The following is an 18,238-nucleotide window of genomic DNA, read 5'->3' on the forward strand; positions in this document are numbered from 1 at the left end:
GTAATAACACTCATACTCAAAATACACAGCTGCTAGATGACTGGAGACTTCCTGAGCACTCACAATAATAACAACTGTACAGGGGAGGACAGAGATGTGAGCAAAATGAGTAGATCTAAGTGGCAATTAATGCAGAGACTGAGCTCATTATATAGGGGCCGGCAGAGCGTGATACAACTTGTAAGAAGGACGCGCAAATGAAGCCATAGGGGACAAAGAGTTGACAATCCTGCTCTGAACAACAGAAAGAACGACTTACTCTACTATAAGGGAGAGAAGGGGGAGTGAGGCAGAACACGCTCGTGATCAAACATGCAGCATACTGTACGTTAGAATTATACAAAGGATGATGAAATCATAGGCTATGTAACAATATATATATATATATATATATATATATATATATATATATATATATATATATATATATATATATATATAATCAAGTTAGACAGGATCTTTTAGTTATACGTCGGTTACCCAGTTTATCCAGTGTTACATATTCAGGTGCACAGCTTGATTAGCCCAAGTCATGTCATAAATATAGACTATATTAGACTACCAACCTTCCAACACTGTTATTTGCCAAGCCAATTCATAGATGATATGTTATTGATAGTGATTATATGTGTGGATGAAACACCCTAAGTATCCTACACATGCACCAACCTCATTGCAGATTTACCTGATAAACTGACGATTACGTTTTCTGTCGTTTGCCTTCATATCCATTATGCCATGCATCCATCTTGTTGAGTTTGGTTAATATTGGTGTCATGCCCATAGCTAGTGCTGTCACCTTGATGTAGGACAGATTTCCAGCCACATAGAAGACTGCATTATTTCTAAACTATACTGATAGATGGTCGGTGAATTTGATTATACTGAATTGATGTGGCCTCTTCACAGCTGAATGGACTGTAAAGTTTACTGAAGCATGGTTATTATCAACTGATTACCTTTTATTTGTATTAAATACCTGCTAATTCTTGGGTTAGAGAGGTAGACAAGGTATGAGAGTGTGGATATTCGAATGTAGCATGTTCTGAAAGACAATCATGCAGTCAGTGTTGTGCTAGTAAAGTTGAGGAGTAGATTAGCAGAATTACGGACAGGAATATAGTATGCATGCGATTCAGGATTAGATTCATGTTGAAACATTTTGAAATACACTCCTTTGTTGATTCATTACGTCAAGTGAACTTAAACCACAAGTCCCTGCCTTTTGCCCGACCCTATCGTTCAGATTATATGAAAGAGGAATGTATGCGTTAAGGCAAAGAACATGACCTTGGTATGGCGTTCTGCATAAACTACACGGGCAGTAATTATTACTGGGAAAATGAGTGTTGTCTGAGTTCATCCTAGTCCGTACCTCGGCATCACCGGTGTCCCCTCTTCGGGGGGGTACGCCTGTCACGCGCTGACGGAAGAATAGCACTTGCTGATCAATAGCTCTGCGCTCGATAAAGGTCCATCATTAGCGAACAAGTCGATCGATTCTGGCTTCGCCAGGGGTGGATCATTCAGTTTTCCAACAATGAACAAATAACCTTTATGATTTTTTTTTTCCGAGCGTATCACCAAGGAGTATTGAATATGTTAATGGTTCATCAATAAAGGAATGTTCTCTAGTTTACGACTGTCCAGAAGGATCAGATGTAGAAAAACGTTGTGCGAGAGAGAGAGAGAGAGAGGGGGGGGGGGACGGAGGAAAAGGTTTAGGAGGTATTGATAAAGGAAGTGTGTGAATACTGTACATAGATAAATACATACATTCACACGCATATAGATAGATAGGTTGATATAGATAGATAGATAGATTGATTGATGTATATATATATATATATATATATATATATATATATATATATATATATATATATATATATATATATATATATATTACAGTATGTATATGCACATATGTTATATGTATTATATCCCATTGGAGCCCAGTGTCCCGAGTATTGGACAGAACTGGGATTTTTCGTCTTTGTAAAGTAGGGAACCCCCGGATAGGGACCTATGAGCTTCGCGACTATGAGCCGATAGGCGGAGGCCGGTACGCTTAATACCCTCCCAGTGCATTGCCTCGCTCAGCACCCCTGGGATCCAATGGGATATATATATATATATATATATATATATATATATATATATATATATATATATATATATATATATATATATATATGATATAATTGTTTTATTATATGTACATATGTAATGAAAATATATGTGTATATCTATCTATCTATCTCTCTACTGTATACTGTATATCTATATCTATCTATATCTATCTATCTATCTATCTATCTATCGATATATATATATATATATATATATATATATATATATATATATATATATATATATATATATATACGTATATAATGTCAGTGAATTTGTGTAATTTCCTGAAATCCCTAGTCAGTTCCTGAAATGAGTGTGAATTGAGGTGGATTTAATTTAGGCTAGGATAATTTAGGCCGCGTTTATGTTAGGCTGGGATAATCTAGGTTAAACTTAGGTTGTGGTTAGGCTAGGTTAGTTAGGTTAGGTTAGGTTAGGTTAGATGTATTTAATTGGACTCTATGTATGGTTAGGCGTTCATCTAAATTATTCTAACCTAACGATCCCAACTTTCCCTAACCTAAGCTTAACCTAGATTATCCCATCCTAACCAAGCCACAGCCTAAATTAGCTTAGCCAAAATTAATCCATCCCAGTGCATACTCATTTCACGAATTGACGAGGAATTTCATGAAATCACTGGTTTCATATAGATAGAGAGATAGATAGATAGACAGATAGATATAGTGAGGTGACATGATTGGTGTTTAGCTGTTTCCAGTAAATTGTGTTGGGGTCATTTATGTGGCGGGAGGGTTAAGTTTTTATGTCATGGCGACGGCCAGCGAGGTAGTGTGATAGGAAAGGGGTGAAGGATAGACCACTAGTTTTTAGGAAGGAGTGTACTGTAGAGGTTGAAGTGTATTTAATAAGCAAGTGAGAGTTCAGATTACACTTTAGTGAAATGTGAAGTGCTGGTTGTGGGCAGTGTAAGCGTGAGAAATGACAGCTTGGCTTCTTTTCTTACCAGTCTCCGTCTTTCATCGCGTAAACTTTAGAACTTTTCCCACTCATCTTTCCTTTCTCCCAGCTTATTATCTCTACCCACCATTTGCATCATAATGTCTTCATTTCATGCCTGTCTTTATTTTCTTCAATGAGGGGATAAAAGAGTGGTTGCATTATCTTAATGTGGTCCAAATGAAGCAAAAATAGAATTCAGTCTGTCCATAAGTTCAGTTTCCAATGAACTCTGTAAATGTGGGGGTCGTGAAAATAAGGCGAATGGCACTGTTGATTGAAAACCAGAAATGATAACATCATCATCGTGAAGTGCAGTAGGATAAGATGGTAAATTAATTTGTGATTAAAATTATATAGAAAGAAAGAAAAAGAAGGAAGGAAACAAATGAAATGTTACGGAATATAAAAAGTGTTTAGCATGGTTGTGGAAATAATGACAGTTTATGTTATTGCAAAGACAACACACACACTTCTCCGATGGTAAAGTTCAGACACGGAACTTGGAGAAATTAGGTATAAGTCCCAAAGCAATAAGAGCCTGTACTTAAATTGCTACTTTCTGTCACGCTGCTGTACACTCACTTGAGGATATAAGAACAAAATTATAATACCAAAAATTTGTTCCGCAGGCATAACAGTGTGATGAGTAATGCTCAATAGGGAAACTTGGGACACTCGATGAGAAGTATTAAAGCTAAATGAATATACAAAAATTATTTATACTGTAATGGATAACATGCAGTTCGATGCGTATTCATTGAAGATGTGGCCGTTGTCTTCGTCATGACTGAAAATACTATGCATTTTTAAATTAAAACCAAGAAGTAAACAAAAAAGTTGGTTTACATCGGGTTGCAGGGCGTTACATAAACTGTAATGATGTGCTGGCAGAGGGAAATAACCAAGGGAGGGCGGGGTGGCTCATAAGAGTGGAGAGGCACAGGGAGCAGTGTTGTGTGGGATATGTGGGAGGGCGCCAACTTTAATTGTTGTGGTGAGGTATGTCGCAGGCGTGTCCAGGATGGGGAAACACACAGACACACACACACATATATATATACATACATACATACATACATATATATATACTGTGTATCTATCTATCTATCTATCTATATCTATCTATCTATCTATCTATCTATCTATCTATATATATATATATATATATATATATATATATATATACTGTAGATCGATAGGCACATCGATGGATAGATCGACAGATTGACAAATATGATATTTTAAGCGCACGATGTCCATGACTGATCTCTCTCTCTCTCTCTCTTTCACACACACACACACACACACACACACACACACACACACACACACACACACACACACACACACACACACACACACACACACACACACACACACACACACACACACAAACAGCAGTGTGACTCACCACACCCAAGGCTGGTGGCGACAGTGAGAGTTGTGGGATGGAGGGAGGGGGGAAGGGAGGACTGCTAAAAACTTCTTGGTTCACAATCCCTTCGCTGGAAATGAGTTTTTACGGCAAGACCACTAACTGCAGGTTCCTGTTAAAGCTAAATGAATATACACACTGCCGTTTCGCTTATTCTAAATTCAAATGTATAATAGTAAATATGAGACCCCCACTTTTTGTGTGTTTTTACGTACCCTCTTACCACAATCTTATTATTGTTTTCTCCGACAAGGGAAGTATATTTTCACCCCTGTTTGTTTGTTAGTTAGTTTGTCTGTTAGCAGGATTGCTCAAAAACTAAAAGAGAGATTTGGACCAAAGTTGATGAGAAGATAGCCCATGTCCCAGAGAATAATCGATAAACTTTGGGTACCGATCCGGATCGTAGTACAGCTTCTGGTTCCGGAAAATTCTTTTTGCGAAACCCTAATCAGTGATGAAAAAACCTAACCCATTATGAACAGAGGTTTGGAAATTACGTTGCCCTTGTCGGGCAGATGCGCTCCACTGAGTGCCCCTCAAGTTTAGGCTTGTGAGGCGTAGTCAGACATTCTCGCAAATAGTCAGACATACTCGCAAATAGCTGGACATACTCGAAATAGTTAGACATACTCGAAATAGTCAGACATACTCGAAGATAGTCAGACATACTCGCAAATAGTCAGACATACTCGTAAATAGTTGGACATACTCGAAATAGTCGGACATACTCGCAAATAGTCATACACGCAAATAGTCGGATATACTCGTAAATAGTTGGACATACTCGAAATAGTCGGGCATACTCGCAAAGAGTCGGACATACTTGCAAATAGTCAGACATACTTGGAAATAGTTGAAATAGTCGGGAATTTACCCCTTGAATCCGGTCAGTCCTCTTCATTTTCTTCATACCATCTTAAGACGTTGTTATTCAGCTTGGAGGTAGTTTGTAGAACCGGGTGGGTTGGATATGCCCTTGTTTACCTCTCCACTGCTATACATTCATCCTTAGTGGAATATACTGTATCTGTCTGTTGGTAGGAGGAGTACACATCAGTAGAATGGACGTCTCCTCACTGAACGGGTTGCAGGAAGAGTATGATTAGATATTTGATACTATAGAGAAGATAGTGTTAGTTAGACATGGATATCAGGGCAAGAGAGTGATTAGACATAGAGAGTGAAGGAGAAAGAGTAACTGGACTGAGAAAGGACGGAGGGATGATAGGGTACACGGGGATTTGGGTAGCGAAGGAGGTAGGAAGGAAAGTGGTGAAGCTGGGGATGGAAAGGGGGACTGGGGGAGACAGGAATGGAGGGAGTTGAATGGTGGGGATGTGGAAGGAAGAGAGGGAGGAAGAGGAGTGGTGGGGAAGTGGAAAGAAGAAAGGGAAAGAGGGGAGTGGTGGGGATGTAGACGGATCAGAAGGAGGGAGGGCAGTGGTGGGGATGTGGAAAAGAGAGAGGGAGGAAGGGGAGTGGTTGGAATGTAGAAGAGAAAGAGGGATTGGATTGCTCCGGATGTGGTTGGGTATGAAAGGGAGAGAGGGAAGTGGTGGGGCGAGGGAAGAAAGGAAAAGAGGGAGGGAAGCGAGAGGGAAAGAGGGAGGAAGAAAGGGCTGGGAGGAAGGAAGGGGAGCGGGACAACTAGAGAAGAAAAGAAGAGGAATGATGAGACTGGGGAAGGGAGGGAGAGGAGTAGTTGGGTTGGAGAAGGAAGGGAGGGAATGGTTATGTTAAGGAATGAGTGGAGGAGAAAAGGGCAACGTAGGGACGAGAACTAGGAAGGAGGCTGCTGAAGTGGGGAACAAGAAGAGGAAGATGAAAAGCGGAGAAACACATTGGGATAAGGTAGGGGGCAGTGTGGAAGACCCCGAGACAAAGGGGAAGAAAGGAGGAAAATTGGCTTAACCGGACAGAAAAGAGAATGGAGGAAGTAATTGGATTTGGAGAGAGAGAGAGAGAGAGAGAGAGAGAGAGAGAGAGAGAGAGAGAGAGAGAGAGAGAGAGCTGGATTCGTGGGAGAAGTCGAGCAGGGAGCAGCGAGGGTAGATGATCTGGTGGGATGTGGTGAAAGTCCCATTGTCATGGCGACTTGTGGTGTCGAGGATATGGACAAAGTTTTGTAGTAAGGCGGGGGTTTGGACTGTGGTGCTGTGATGTGGTGTTGGTGGTGGTGGTGAGGATAATGGTGTTGGTGCTGGGATGTGGTGGTGGTGATGGTTGTGAGGATGGGTATTATCGTGCTGTGATATGGTGATGGTGAGGATGGTGAAGATGGTTGTTGTGGTGCTGTGGTATGGTGGTGGTGGTAGTTATTGTGGTAATGTTGAAGATTGCTGTGCGATAATGTGATATGCTGGTGGTAGTAAGGGTAGTTGCTGTGCCATGATGTGGTGGTGGTGATAATGTTGGAAAAGTTGGTGGTTGTAGGTTTGTGATAAGGTTGTGGTGGGGGTGGCAGGGATATCTGTTGTGATTTTATGATATTAGCTGATGAAGGTGGTGATGGTGATGGAGAGAATAGAAGGGAAGACAGTGTGAGCTAAAAATGTATTAAGATATTGTGGAGAACCCTTTGATTGGCTAGTTTTGATCTTGTTTCTTTCTGTTGCTGGGATTATTTTTGTGTAGAATTATGGTTAGGTGGTAAACTTTTGAGTTGTGTTTAGCTTTTGAGTTGTGTTTAGCTTTCGAGTTATGTTTAGATTTTGAGTTGTGTTTACCCCTAACATAACCATTTCTTTTTCAATCCATCATCGGCAACTTCATGTGTTATCTTCTTGATATCGCAGTTTTATCGGACTGGATAGGTTTGTATGCTTCAGTATTACTACAAGATGCCTTCATGGTTAATAATTATTCTCTTCTCAATACAGCATCAAGAGGGAATTACAGAATAGGGTGTGTTTGCAGATGAGTGGGTGATGGAACTGGTCATTTTATTAATAAAATGGCTCTGGACAAGACATAAATGGTAAATAAATGACGGTGACTCTTGTCTGTTCTCTTGGGTCCATGGAAGTAGTACAGTGTATTGGGACTCCGAAAGTGGTGAACAGTCGACGTTCTGATAAATGTTAGTGGATTGTCACTGACCACTGTGTTAATAATAGCTATGGAAAAACAGTAAAAATTTCTATAGTTTGATTTGCTGAATGACTATCATATTTTTGTCTACCATGGTTTGTTATACACTGAAGCGATTGTAGGTTGATATATGTGTTTACACCGTGAATCACTAGCTACTTAAGATGTGGTCAGTGTGCAGTGGTTGAAGGAGCGAAGGGTATTGGGTGTAGGAGTAATGACGGTGGTTGTAACTACACAGACACTTAGTGATCTGAAAGATAGCGGTAGTGATGCTAGCTGATGTTATCATTTTTCGTGTGTGTGTGGTTGTGTGTGTGTGTGTGTGTGTGTGTGTGTGTGTGTGTGTGTGTGTGTGTGTGTGTGTGTGTGTGTGTGTGTGTGTGTGTGTGTGTGTGTGTGTGTGTGTGTGTGTGTGTGTGTGTGTGTGTGTGTGTGTGTGTGTGTGTGTGTGTGTGTGTGTGTGTGTGTGTGTGTGTGTGTGTGTGTGTGTGTGTGTGTGTGTGTGTAAGCGCGCGTGCGAACATTGATAACAGTGGTTTTAATATCCAGTGTATGTGACTCATTCTGGTGGTATAATGCGAAGCAAGTGATGGAAAGGTAGTGGAGGTGATGTATGCGTGTTGAGTAGTGATATTCACAGAGTTGAGCACTGAGATGTTGGTGTTGGTGTTGGTAGTGGTGGTAATGTTGGTAGAGATGGTGGTGTTGGCAGAGATGATGGTGGAGCATACTGGGTCACTCATTTCTCATTGACCGACCTCAGCATAACAGCAACCTTCCCGCCATCAGCGGCATCAGTACCTTGTCTTGAACTTGATGTTAGATTCATATAATTTAAGGTTCTCTTAGTGTTCGCTGTGTTACTCCTGAAGAAGTTCTAACAGCGTCGTTTCTCTGCATTTGGGTTTTCCACCATTTGTACATAATGTTGAGAAGCAGCCAGAACGAGTCAATGATGTTGGTCAAATCTTTCAACATTTAATGTAAACTAGGAGTCGAAATTAGAAATGATGTTTTTGTAGTTATTACCATAAGTTTATTTCCACAACTTGAATGGTAGTATACCATTGTATTTTTGACGAGACTCATTAATAGCCAGGTAACTGCAACATCACGTGCATGTGTTAGTATTGTCTGTCTTATTCGTGCACTTGCCTGATAATCATACACACTCAGCTCTTACCGGTAACATTTGCTATTGAACAAGAGGATTCTTACACCCAGCACCGGAAATGATATAAAATAATACTGACCATAAACTATACCTATAAAACTGACTGAATAAGGCTGGAGGAAATAAGAAGTAAAGCGAGCATGGGCTGAGAGAGAGTGAAGGAGAGTCAAGAGGAGGAGGAGAAGACCGAAGGGGTGGAATAGGGAGGGTGGAGGCAAGAGAGTGTGCACACATCAGTCTATCAGATCAATAATAGTTTCCTTGCCTGCTTGTGTGTGTGTGTGTGTGTGTGTGTGTGTGTGTGTGTGTGTGTGTGTGTGTGTGTTAAGTATTCCACGGTATTCCAGCAATAGTCATTGCATTATTTCGTGAGAAATGCAACGAAATGACTGGTGGATATGTGGTGTTTAATGATTAGATGCAGTTATTCATTATTTTTTACTGACTAAATAAAAATTTTGGCCTTCCTCCGTCGACTAATGTTTCTTCCGCTCTCCTGCAATCCCTAATTGTATCTTGCACTTCTGTTGTTTCTCTTCCCCTTTGTGTAATTTCTAGAGTTTCCGTTCTCTCTCTCTCTCTCTCTCTCTCTCTCTCTCTCTCTCTCTCTCTTCGCATGCCTGCTCATTGTCTTCGAAACATTAATTAATGTTTACCCGCTTTGCTCATGTCTAATAACATCAAGACTCCCAAGTTTCTTTTATCTTTCCTTCCTCTGGCTTCTCCATCCGTCCTTTCCGTGTACCTGTGGCGAGGCCGCGACCCCCCTGTCCTTCCTCACTACCTTTTTCCTTAATCCCCACCCCCTACCCCCATCCCGCTGGAGGTGTCGCCATGGTAACGGGAAGGGGAAACAGGGAACAGGAAGTAGGGGTGGGAGTGAAGAGGGAGGGATGACCGGAGGGGGGCAGCCATTCGTGGTTTGTGCCGACCTGACTGTAGTACCCCTGTGTGCCTGGAATACATTGTAGTACCATATCTCGCACCGCATGTAACTGGATGGACCAAACTGCTGCTGGTAGCTTGCATAGTGAATGTTTAGGGGATTTAGGAAGTGTAGAACTGTGGTCACGAATGCTCACTTCTATAAAACTACAGGTATTAAGATAATGTTAGTTATAATATCAGTAACTCGGAGGAAATGTAATACTTTGAATTTAATTATAAGTATTCACCGGGGAGTGTAGCTCTTGCTGTTGCTTTACTGGCTGCAGTTTGTGCACACGCTGGGCTGCCTCCAGTTTTGTTTGAACTCCAAAATTTTGCTTTGCGAGTTTCTTTTATGTATTATGTGAGTAGTGGCATTAGCCTACCAATAGGCATATTCTTGTTGGCATAAACTTTGTTGTGCCTCCTTCTAAGCACGTTGCTATCTCATGTTATATACTGTACAGTGTATATATATATATATATATATATATATATATATATATATATATATATATATATATATATATATATATATATATATATATATATATATATATACAGTATATATATATATATATATATATATATATATATATATATATATATATATATATACAGTATATATATATATATATATATATATATATATATATATATATATATATATATATATATATATATATATATATATATATATATATATATATATATATATATACAGTATATATATATATATATATATATATATATATATATATATATATATATATATATATATATATATATATATATATATATATATATATATTCATGAGCGCGGGCGCGTGCTTGCGTGTGTGTGTGTGTGTGTGTGTGTGTGTGTGTGTGTGTGTGTGTGTGTGTGTGTTTAATGGTGACACAGTTTTCATCAGCAACGTACTTACAAGATGAGTATTAAGGTGTAATACGCATAAGAAATCGCTGAGGAAGAAGCTTTGCAAAAACTCCGAAGCCATTAAAAATACGGCCCTAAATTTCTTGGCATTTCGTTTTTCAGAGGAAACAAGAAACCAGTGTGGATGCCAACCTGTAAAGCGTTTTTATATCAGCCTGTTAGAGTGTTCCTGCTGAAATTGAGGTTCCATACGAACACTCCTCAGCCTGATGTGATGAGAAGGTGTGGATTATCTTTATATTTAACTCATGTGCCACATTTGTGACTACATAGCACAGTGCTCTGGATCTGCGTAATTATAAATGTCCATATTAGGTCCACAGCGGAAAGTATACGTAAATAACAAGTATAATGTTTACAACTACAATATTAAATCTCTCGTGGTTAAGACGACTAATATTGTATTCCATAGCTAAAGCATGATGATTTTATCTAGCAGAGAATGGGTCACTGGAAGCTGAGAGTCCTGGTTAACCCTTCCATGGTCGGAATAGTCTAGAGTTGTACTGCCACTAACGTCAGGCGATTATATTCAGCTGAGAGTGCATCGTGTTGATGCGCTGCCATGACTAGACAGTATAATGTGCCCAGAAAGCAAAGAATAGTATTTACAGGAATAATCTTGATGCAGAAGCTCCCCAGTGACTTTGTAGCGGGACTTGAAAGCCTTTATTCAGCTCTATTATTATCTCACTCCGTCTCCTCCCCTTTTATCTCTTTCTTTTATGTCTCTCGCCCTCCTCACGCTGACATATTGCCTCCTTTCTCTTCATGATTTTACCGATTATTTTTAAGCGTGATATTATTTTGTGGGTTGTTGTGCCCAAACATTATCTGTGGATCGACAATACGGATGAATTCATTATTGTTAGTATTACCTTTATGAATGGGACACAGGCTAAAGAGGGATGCCTTCATGCAGTGGCACCTATATAACCTGTGATCTTCAGCTCCCTCTCTACCCCTTGAAAGAGGAACAGTGGTCTGCCTGAGAAGGGTAGTTCAATTTGCTGTCCACAGGGTTCACATTTTAGATGAACCTTGGACTACAAGCAGCCTACTACTACTACTACATCGGATAACTCCTTAGTATTCATTCAGCCAACGCCAGACGATTTCATTCAGTTAAGAGTGATTCACAGGAACCTGAAAACGTTCATATTATCACCATTAATCTTATGATCGGCACAATTCAGTGTGTATTCCATCTGACGCCAAAAGATTTTTTTTTAGTCTAGTGAGTCGTAAGAGACTGAGTGTTGGCCCCGCTAACGAGACGAAGTATTTTGATATTTTATTCCTGCTACTGCCACCAGACAATTTGATTCAACTTACGAGAGACTTCATGAAATGTAAGGCTAATATAAAGTTTCATTTGTCCGTTCCCTGCTGAATATCACTTCCAAGTCTAGAGGCTGCAAAAATTTGTAGGTGTTGGAAAAGGTTCATATCCAGATGATCCTGGGCCACAACACCATCAACACCAAGAGTTAAAAAAGAAAAAATACTTAATCATTGTGAAGGGGCGAACTGTTTGACCTAAGTTTACGTAGCTTAACAGTTTGAGATTTTGAATTTGCTCTCTTGCTGTTGCCAGTGAACCTTTTATTGCTCCATTGAAGATTATTTATACACTGCAGTATACATAACGGCCTTCTGTTCTTCATTCCACTTTTCTCATTCATTTATCTGCTATTACTTCTGCTCTCCTCTTTCACATTTCCTTATTCATATTTCTCTCTGTTCTGCATGTTGTACGTTCCCATTTCCTCATTCATTTACTTTTTCTTCCTTCCGCATCTGTTCTTTCCCTTTTCCGTTGTCATATATTATCTGCATATTCTGCCTTTCACTGTCATAAACCTTTTTCATGTGTATCTTTTGTCAACAATCCTTAATGCTCGTCCATTTTGATCTGTCTGTCCAAATTCATCTCTCTCTCTCTCTCTCTCTCTCTCTCTCTCTCTCTCCCTCCCTCTCCCTCTCTCTCCCTCTCTCTCCCTCTCTCTCTCTCTCTCTCTCTCTCTCTCTCCCTCTCCCTCTCTCTCCCTCTCTCTCTCTCTCTCTCTCTCTCTCTCCCTCTCTCTTTCTCTCTCTCTCTATGGTTGACGAATCTTTAAATCTATTCTAGTTAGTGTGTTTTTACCTGACAAGGCTGAGCCATTCAAGCAACTTAGATATTTAGTATTGATGGGCAGGAAATTCAGCTAGCCTTGGGGATGTCTCTCCATCGGAACTGATAAAACTCACACCCAAGTTTGAAAAGCTCCGGCCATGAGTTGAACTGAAAGGAGTTGGGGATCTACAGTATGTTATTATTATTTTTTTAAAATGCTACTCAAGTAATTGTGAATATTAGCAATCTTTCCATACTGTACCATACGCCAGTGTGGTTATTACAAATCTCCCCATATTGCTCCGTACGTAGTTGTGATTATTATTTATCCCGCCAACCAAATCCTATGTCAATGTGAATATTACGACTCTCCATACCGCTCCTTTCGTCATATTAAACCTCTCTCAGGCTAAATATGCGTCAAAAAATGTAGGGATTACTTAAATAAAACGTCCTTTAGCGTATTGCTTCCTACGTCATTATGATTACTACCCATCTTTCCACATTGTTCCATGCGTAACTGTGAATATTACCCATCTTTCCACATTGTTCCATGCGTAACTGTGAATATTACCCATCTTTCCACATTGTTCCATGCGTAACTGTGAATATTACCCATCTTTCCACATTGTTCCGTGTGTCATTGTGAATATTACCCATCATACCAGTTTACTCGGTGCGTTGTTGTGAATGTTACCCATCTTCCTCAGGCCACTTCCCTCCTGGTAACTCCGTGTCCTTCCCCCCACAGGGTTCGGCTGACTCGAACTACTCTCAGCCGTCATCGGACCTGTCGCTGGACGAGGAGAGAGAGAACCTCAGGCGGGAGACAGAGAGGCAGGCGCTCAACCAGCTGGAGAAAGCCAGGGTGAGGCACGCTAGCCCTAACACGCTGCTTCTGCTGGAGAGAGAGAGAGAGAGAGAGAGAGAGAGAGAGAGAGAGAGAGAGAGACAGAGACAGAGACAGAGAGAGAGAGAGAGAGAGAGAGAGTCGATGAATGTTTGGAAGACAGTGAAAGTTGGGAAGAATGGGGTTAACACGAGGGTCAGCGGACTGCGACTTGGTGATGAGTGGGAGAGGGAGCTGGCGTAAACTCAGAGGGGTGGTGGTAAACGCAGGGTAGGGGTTGTAAGAGGAAATAGAGATTAGGGTTGTAGGAGGAAATAGAGATTGTATGGAAGGGGAATGTGAACCCAGTATGTATAGTTGTAAGGGGGAGTGAGGTTGCAACTTGTATGGAACAGAAAATGAACACTGTATGTATTTGTAGGGGGAATTGGAGGTTGTGGGAGAGGGGGCGAGATTGGGATGTATGGGAAAATGAACAGAGTATATGCAGTTGTGAGGAATAGAGTGGTGGTAATGGTTTTAAAAAAAATAATGAACGTTGTATTTGCAATAGTAAGAGGAGGCAGAGGTTCGGTGAGTGGGGGAATGGTTGTGATATACGGGAAAACGAACAGTGCATGAGGGAGACTGGTTGTATGTATGGAAAAATAAACACAGTATATGCAGTTGTTACAAGGTGAAAGGTTGTATGTTAGGGAAAATGAAGATAGAAATAGCAGCTATAAGAGGGAGGGAAGCTGCTTGTGGGAAATTGAATGCTGTACATGCAGCTGTTGGAGGAAGTAGATTCTATGGGAAAGAGGTTATGATGTAAGGCACAGCGATAACAGTCTACGCAGTTGTAAGAGGAAGAAAAGGAAGGAAAAACGAACACAGTATAGGCAATGTAAGGGCAATTAGAGCTTGTGGGAATGGGGAAGAGGTTATGATGCAGGGAGAAATCAGTACGGCATATGAAACTGCGAAAAGAATTAGAGATTGCTGGAGTAGGAGAGAGAGAGAGAGAGACTGGATATAAGGAAATGTGAGTGGAGTATGTGCAGCTGTAAGGAGAGAGGTTCTGTGTATGGGAAGAGGAATACGGTATATGCAGTGTAAGGGGAACTGGGGGTTGTGTGAGTGGAGGAGGCTGTGATGGGAGGGAAAATGAACGCTGTACAGGTAGCTGTGGCAGGAATTGTGCTGAATGATGAAGGACAGAAGGGAGTGTTTGGAGTTCACTGTTTCACTGCCAGGACGTCTTTTTTTTTTTCCACTTAGTTACTTGCAGACGATGTATTAACTTAGGAAAGACTTCTTGTGTTTCAGGGGTTAGTGAAAGCTGTAACGAACCTCTCCAGTTAGAAAAACCTCTCCTGTATTCTTAATGACACCATTGTAGTGAAGTGGTGTGAAGTGTTTGGTGAAAACCCTGAAATGTAATGTTAGTTTGCCAGACACGGTTGACAATGGGTTAAATAAAAAACACAGGTCGGAAGAAAGACCATTAAATAAATCAGATCATGATTGTATGAAGCAAAATATAGGGCAGGGAAACTTAACAGACGAAGTAGATCAATATGTGGTAGAAAAATAGTGTTTGGAAAAAAAAATATATTGAGCACTTCACCACGATGACGCCCTGCTCTCTCTCTCTCTCTCTCTCTCTCTCTCTCTCTCTCTCTCTCTCTCTCTCTCTCGACCATTTTATTCGGCTGAGGAGAGCCTTTTCGAACTGGAGGGGTTAGATATTTCCCCATTAACCTCCCCATTACTCTGGGCTTGTGTCAAGTGGAATAAAATCGTCTGGTATTAACAGGAGTAATGCGTGTGTTGAAGGAAGATGATAATAACAGTGATGTGTACACGTGCATGAAATATTACTGGGAATGAATTTAGATAATGTTTGGATGGAAGAAGTGGAAATTGAAAGTGAAGATCAACATATGAGAGAGAGAGAGAGAAAGAGAGAGGTTGGGGGAGTAACGACATATATATTTTTTTAAATGACTATGCAAAGAATATGAATGAGGATTAAAGGAGTGATCGGGAGACTGTAGAAAAGTAAGGGGGAGACTGTAGAATGAGATGTGAGGGGAACAGAAAACAAATGGGAAAGTCTGGGTATGTCGGCGCAAAAGAGAAGTACCGGTATGGCGAACAGAAGAAAAATGGAGACGTTTGGGAAAAGGCAAATTGGTGAGAGATGTGAGATGTCTCTGAAATTGGTAAGGTTTGAGGAAAGGAGAGTTTGGGAAGATTAAACCGGTATGAACGAATGGGAACGTTTGGGAAGATGTAGAATGAGAGGTTTGTGATGATGGATGGGGGAGTAGATGTGAGTTGTAAGAAATTTCAGAAGATTGATAATGTCTGGTATGATGTAAATTGGTATGAGTATGATGCTGGATGGTTCGTTGGACGCAGGTGCTGGTGAGGATGTCAGTGCAGTTGTGAGTACAGTGCGTGTGGACGGTTCAGAGTGAGAGTAGGTGGGCTGGGGCTGCGGTCTCGTCCGCTGAAGCACCCTCCAAGTACCATGATCTTTCCTTATTTTATTCTTACAACCTCCGGACGGTTTTATTTACCCGAGTGAAGGCTTTTTGAGCTGGAAGGGTTTGGTACAGCCTCCACCAACCCCATCACTGCTGTGAGGTGCTCCTGACCCGGATGAAATTGTCCGGGGGTGGCAGGAGGAAGATTAAAAAGACGTCCCCTAGCTAAAGTGGTTAACCCATTTAAAACGATGACGTCTTTGTCTTCTTTTTTTAATTTTACCTTGTTCTTGCTACCATCAGACTGTTTTATTTACCTCTGGAAAGCCCTTACACAATGAAGTGGTTAATGGCGTTTTTTTACGACCCCCTGCACTCAAACAGGCTGCCCCAGATTAAACGCCGTTCACTCTGATTTTCATATTTTTTTTTCCTTACTATCATCAGACGATGTAATTCAGCTTAGGAGAGACTTTTCGAACTGAGGGGGTCGGATATCGCCTTCAATAATCTTCACTGGTAAATGTCACTCATAAGCTGAATTCTTGGCAGGAATAAAATTAAAAGTACGATGAGCCAGGCAATAATTGGCTTACGTAAAATGGTATGGAGATGGCAAGAATAAAATAGGAAACAAGCCATCGTTATGAAGAGATTAAGGAGGCTTTGTAATGCCTCAATCTTCGCAATTATTAAGCATGTTAAATATATAATACTAGCTTGTGAGTCATTTGTATATCAGTATACAGTACTACCCATAAATAACAGAAAACATTATTCTTTCTACTACGATGGCGTCTATAGTCTTGTTACCACCAGACCATTTTGCTCAACTTAGGCAAGACCTTTCGATCTGGAAAGGTTAAACACATTAGTGATTAACTCCCTTTATTGCAAGAGGTCTTCGCTAAACCGAAAAAATTATTCTGGAAAGAAGAAAGTATACACGAGGCCATCAGAGGGAAAGGGTTAACGTGCCCTGTGCAGACATAAACAGGCAAGGAAGAGGTGCTGCTGAGCCTCATTTGCCCACCAGATTAACTTCCGTATTAAGAGTAACCCTTCCAATCCCGACGACTTTTTTCAGTTTCTTCTTGCCACGGTCAGACACTTTTATTCCGTCTGGGAGCGACCACGTGTTATGAAAGGGCTTAATGTTGGTTATAAGTATCTAACTCCTCCACCTCAAAAAGTCACCTAAATCGTCAGTTAGTAGCGACAATAAAATTGGGATCTACGTCACGTTTTGAGAGGGTGAAATCCGAGTTTGTGAAGGTGTGGTCCTGCCCCGTTTTCTGAGCCATTTGTTAAACCTGTGATGGGGGTATCTGGCTTGTGTACAGTACCTTGCTGCTGAATGCACTCTGTAACGCGGCATGCAGACTAACCACGGCTACTACTCAAAGCTGTTCCATGAATGACTCTCCTGTAGCAGGGGTCTGACTACTCCTTCACGAACACAGTCTTAATCGAACGAGCGATAGACCCTTGTGTGTGTGTGTGTACCGCGAGCGCTGTAGGCTCCTCCAGTGTGTGTGCTTTGTAGCCAGCCTGTAACTTGCCTAACCCAGGACCAAGATTTACAGATTCATGACCAGTTCCCTCGCGTAGCTCATATCAGGAAGTGTCAGAGACATGACAAGTTTCTGTACTCTCCTTATCCTAACAAAAAAAAAAAAAAATGTTAATGATCATTTTCCTCTCGTAACTAAAAATCTGTTTGTAGTAAAAACAAAAGACAAGGGACGAATCTGCTCTTCCTGTCCTTTCTGAAAAAATAAAATTTAATGATAGCTACGTGAGAGAACTGACAATAAGTTGTTTGTGTTTCCCGGTCCAGTACCATGACCAGCTAACAGCCAATAGTCCCGTAGCCTCTAACGCTCATAGATGGACACTCTCTCGCTAGGTCAAGGCACCTGACATTTTTCTATAGTGTATTTTTTTTTCTAGAAGCCTCTTGTTTGCTATAGGATGTACCGAAGTGAGTTAAAGTAGGATTTTAATAGCACCTCGTGTTTTTAAGTAGGATAGTAGCGTTAAGTGTCATTACTGAAACTGGTGGACTCCAGCACGACCAGACGACTTATTTCCTCCAGGTCCCACTCAGGTAACTAGTCAGGATTCGAA

General features: G+C 40.8%; 1 protein-coding gene across 1 annotated transcript in view; it reads left to right on the forward strand.

Moving 5' to 3' along the window:
* Window positions 1-18,238, forward strand: part of Ca-beta (Calcium channel protein beta subunit) — a 719,185-nt gene that overhangs the window by 438,057 nt on the left and 262,890 nt on the right. The window contains exon 2 of the mRNA XM_080267425.1: window positions 13,536-13,652. Coding sequence (XP_080123551.1) covers window positions 13,536-13,652 — 117 coding nt within the window. The remainder of the gene's footprint in view (window positions 1-13,535; window positions 13,653-18,238) is intronic.

This window comes from Coenobita brevimanus, chromosome 24, assembly GCF_032717465.1.
Source record: "Coenobita brevimanus isolate Jiangsu-jjx chromosome 24, ASM3271746v2, whole genome shotgun sequence".
NCBI lineage: Eukaryota > Metazoa > Arthropoda > Malacostraca > Decapoda > Coenobitidae > Coenobita > Coenobita brevimanus.